General features: G+C 35.5%; 1 protein-coding gene across 1 annotated transcript; it reads left to right on the forward strand.

Annotated features, from left to right (window-relative positions):
• The first annotated feature begins 1,490 nt into the window (after positions 1–1,490).
• LOC133800873 (uncharacterized) lies at positions 1,491–3,667 on the forward strand. Its single transcript, XM_062238960.1, has one exon. It carries the CDS (start codon positions 1,823–1,825, stop codon positions 3,401–3,403), a length of 1,581 nt encoding a protein of 526 aa, XP_062094944.1. The 5' UTR covers positions 1,491–1,822; the 3' UTR covers positions 3,404–3,667.
• The last annotated feature ends 1,336 nt before the right edge of the window (positions 3,668–5,003 follow it).

Consider the following 5,003-nt stretch of genomic DNA (forward strand, 5'->3'; position numbering starts at 1 on the left):
AAAATCCCCCTGGTACTTGTCATGCTTGAGAGTTGAATTTCAATTTTATTAATAATAAAATGTATATTTAAACTAAATTTTATTTCATAAAAAAATTATATTTACACTCTTTAATATGAAGATATTTTTTATTATTTTGTTTGTTTGATACTTATGTTTAGGAAAATTGATTGAAGTATATCATTTTAAAATTTTAAAAATTTTGCAATTTGTGATTTAAAAATCTTCAAGTTTTATTATTTTTTTATATTTGTAAATGTAATTTTTAATTTATGAAATAAAGTATATTTAATTTAGGGTATATAAATATAAAAAATGTATTGAGTGTAAATATAATTTTTTTTTTCCTTGTCGTCCCCACATAGAAAGTTAATGTGAAAAATTAGTCCATTTAATTTCGACTTAACGAAGCTCGTGGAGTCGAATTCAACAAAAACATAAAGTTATATGGTTTTATCATAAAATAAAAGTTTACATATATATAAATGTATAAAGTTGAAAGAATTATGTATGTGGATAATTCTATGGTAGGGTCTTAAAAAAGAGTTCTACTGTAGGGTCATTTTGTGTTCTCTATCCGTAAATAGTATTCAGCGCAATTTTTTTTATGACCATGTATATTGTAGTTATTTAGAACATTCTGCAAATTTTCAGAAAATTCCGAATAATTTACAGTGCCGAAAACAGATTATTGCATGCGTGACTAATTTTTATATCCGCGTGGAAAATAACATGTTTGAACTTAGCTTTCGGCACTGTAAATTATTCTGAATTTTCTGAAAATTTGCAGGATGCTCTAAATAACTACAATATACACGGTCATAAAAAAAAATCGCGCCGAAAACTGTTTAAAGGTTGAGAAACACAACCTACCGTAGGGCTCTTTTTAAAAGCCCTACCAAAGAATTATCCTATATATTTATACTGCTGTTACTCCTTATAAATTTGTTATTTAAATTATTTTTCTAACTTAATCCAATACCACTTATTAATTTTAAGAAATCAAACTTTTCAAATTAGGTGAAAAATATTTATTAAATAAATATGTAGAAATATTTATTAAATAAATATGTAGAAATATTTTTCTTATTAATGTTTTATTAAATAATTTTACACATAATAAATATAGAAAAATAAAATAAATGCACAATAAAACTTTACAATAATCTAATTTACTATTTGCGGTGGTCAAACATTATGGACTATATTGTGTATTTTTTTTTTTTTGAGTAAAATAGAGTACTTTTTTTTTTGGAGCAAAAATATTGTGTACTTTTAATTCCTTAAATATATACGATAATCCAAAATCCAATTAGGTGTTTGCTATCTCGTTTTTACGGCGTGACCCCAGCGGACTCTTTCTATTTTCTTAGCCAGTTTCATCATAAGCCGCGTAGAACCGGTTCATCCGGTAAAGGGTCACCTCCGGGGACCGCGTTTGGTCATCCTTATTCATATATATGTCTATATATAATATGTATCTCTTTTCTTCTTTCTTCTTCTTACTATGCTGTTCTTCTCTCCTCTAACAAACACCAAAACATTGATCCTCACTACTCGCTACTAATGGCTTCTTGACACAAATTCTCGTCACCATGCTTTCCCGTTTAGCCCCTGGCTTTCTTCTACATTTCCTTATTTGCCCTTCTCTCTGCCACAGACCATCCTTGATCGGAGCCAACCATACCTCTGCTCGATTCTGTTCTCGCTAAATACAAACAAACCCCTTTTTTCTTCTGCTATTCGATTCGATTTGATTGCTGTGAATTTTTTAGGGTTAGGGATTTTTTGATTATTTTTTTTATATTGTTTGGTTACAGCCATGGAGAGTGGAAAACCCAGCTTGTTGAAGAACTTTCTGGTGAGATTGCTTTTGTTTGGGGTTTTAGTCATCGGTGTTCGTTTCGCTTACGTTGTAACCATTACCGGCGAGTCTTGCAACGTCGGGAACTTTTGCTTCTTCTCTTTGCCGGAGAATTTGAACTTTGTGATGTCCGGCGCCGGCGGTGGGTCTTCTGCTATAATCTCTAGTGACGCCGTTTCCGTTCCGTCTACTACTACGCCGGGGTCCGTACTCCGACGTGACTTGTACACGAGTAAGGACTGGATTAAGGCTGCGAATTTCTACTCTTCTATTTTTCAAGATCTGATCTCTCACGGATACCTCTCGCCGGAATCGAAGTCGCTCTGCGTTGAAACCCCGAAGGGGCAGGACGTATTTGCGTTGAAGGAGATCGGCGTATCGGACTCCGTCGGGATTTTTAAGAAAGCCTCGAAGCCCTTGGTTATAAATGGCGAGGCCCATCGGATACCGTTCGATGATAACACCTTTGACTTCGTCTTCTCCGGCGGCGGTCGCCTGGGCAAATCTCCCCGGCCGTTGGATTTTGCTACCGAGATCGTACGGACACTGAAACCCGAAGGGTATGCGGTTGTTCACATTGGGGCAAAAGATACGTATAGTTTCAATTCGTTTCTTTCTTTATTCAATTGCTGCAATTTATTGACAATACGTGATATAGATGGTTACGATTCATCCATGCCTTTTATACGTGAAATGGTTTTGAAAAAAGAGTGCGTTTTCCTTAGCCAAGGGATCAAGAAACCCCATGGCGATTCGAGCAATGAAAATGGTAAGTGCTCAGTTCCTGGGTATAAGCAAGATTTGGTCCGGAAAGCTGAGCCATTGATTATGGAGGAACCCTTGAAGCCTTGGCTTACCTTGAAGAGGAATATACAGAATGTGAAGTACCTGCCATCAATGGCTGATATAAGCTTTAAGAGTAGGTATGTGTATGTGGATGTTGGAGCAAGGAGCTATGGTTCTAGTATTGGAAGTTGGTTCAGAAAGCAGTATCCTAAGCAGAACAAGACCTTTGAAGTGTATGCTATTGAGGCTGATAAAACATTCCATGAGGAGTACAAGAAGAAAAAGGCTGTCACTTTGTTGCCATATGCGGCTTGGGTGAAGAATGAGACATTGTCTTTCGAAATCAATCGAGACCCAGGTGATAAAGTCACGGATAAAGGCAGGGGAATGGGTAGGATTCAGCCGGTGAACGGAAAAATTCAGCAGGTGAATTCCAAGGGTAGATATGATGGAGAGGTGGATAAGATTCAGGGCTTTGATTTTGCAAACTGGTTGAAGAACACTGTTACAGAGAAAGATTTTGTGGTGATGAAAATGGATGTGGAAGGGACCGAATTCGATCTGATCCCTAGGTTGTTTGAAACTGGGGCAATTTGTTTGATTGATGAAGTTTTCCTGGAATGTCATTACAATAGGTGGCAGAGGTGTTGCCCTGGTCAGAGGAGTGAAAAATATGAGAAAACTTATGGTCAATGCTTGGAGCTGTTTACAGAGCTTAGACGAAGTGGGGTTCTTGTTCATCAGTGGTGGTGATTGGTAAAAGTTACTACTTACCACTTTTCTGCAACATTCTGTTTTATCTTCCCATATAAATTCTTTCTTTCTTTCTTTTCTTCCCCCTTTTATTTACAGAATTTGGTCAATTAAATTTCTTTGCTGTAAGAATTTTAGCTTCCAATGAAATTTAGATCACTTTCATAGTTACTACAGTTACTTGTCTTCCAATTTAGTTTCTCTGTGTTCTAGTTTTCTAGACAATAAATTATTGAGAGGATATACTTTTACGAGATAATATAATTTGGTATTTTATTCTTTATTACAAAATCATATTTTTGTTTCCGCATAAGAATCTTCTTACCATTCCCCATCTGATTACTGAAGTTGAAATATAGAAGTCCCATAACGGGGTATATAGGACCCAAGAAGGGTAGTAATTGTTATAGTTTTTTGGTCTAGTTTTAGTAATTGTTATATAGGACCCAAGAGGGGTAGTAATTGTTATAGTTTTTTGGTCTAGTTTTAGTAATGACAATAATAATAAAAAATAACGAAGCATATAGGAGTATGAGACCCCTTTCTTAACCAGCATAACCTCGTTTTTAGGGTTCAAGCTTTTGGGACTTTCTATGGCATTGCTGCATCATCGCATCTATTATGCTCACTTTCTCTTTTGCTTATAGCCCTTTTCTTTATGACACTCATTGCTCATCTTTAGCTTTCCTTGTCAATCTTTTCATATTTTTGCAGAGTGCAGAATCTTGTAACAAAATTTTTAGTTGTATGGACAAGGCACTTTAGATAAGGCAGCCTAATAGTATGTCTGTTAAGCATCTATGGTGGGATTTTTCTAAACGTTTGACCCAATTAGAATAGGTAAACTTAGATGATTCGAAAGCATCTACTGGAACTTCTCAATGTAATGGGACACTTCACTTTAGAACAGGAATAACTGAAGAGATGGGCATCAGATTAAGGTATTGGTGGGGGTAGCCATGCCAAGGTAAACCAATGCTATTAATGAGGTTCACTTTAGAACAGGAATAACTGAAGAGATGGGTATCAGATTAAGGTATTGGTGGGGGTAGCCACGCCAAGGGTAAACCAATGCTATTAATTGAGATTCAAAAGGGGAAATTATACTGTTCTATACTGTCACCTCAATTGACTTTCAAAGCTTCAATCATGGTCACCGACTTGAGTTGGCTCCACTGTTGAGCATATGCTGGCTGTTGTTTTATGCCATTTTTTCTTTATGCTATAAATTAGATTGGACCCACACCCAGCTTGAATTATGCACATACAGATTGGAATTTGTTGCTGTTTCACAACTATATTGTGTTCTTGTTTTTTAGATGTTCCTCATTAGCTTGGCAAACTTCAATTTTAAGACAACTAATGTCGGTTTTGATCAATATCAATATGCTAATACTACCTTTACGGGTATGGAAGTCACTGTTGAAAGTGAGAGTCTTGTGATAGTGGAGTATTGAGTATTTGATCACTTTAAGTGTTTGCAATAACCGATTTACTAGTCATGAATGGGATTGACATTAATAAAGGGATTAATCCAAGTAATTGCTTTTTAATACCCGCTACACCTAAAATTTACACTATATTAAAGACACTATTCTGG

Source organism: Humulus lupulus, chromosome 9, assembly GCF_963169125.1.
Source record: "Humulus lupulus chromosome 9, drHumLupu1.1, whole genome shotgun sequence".
Classification (NCBI taxonomy): Eukaryota; Viridiplantae; Streptophyta; class Magnoliopsida; order Rosales; family Cannabaceae; genus Humulus; species Humulus lupulus.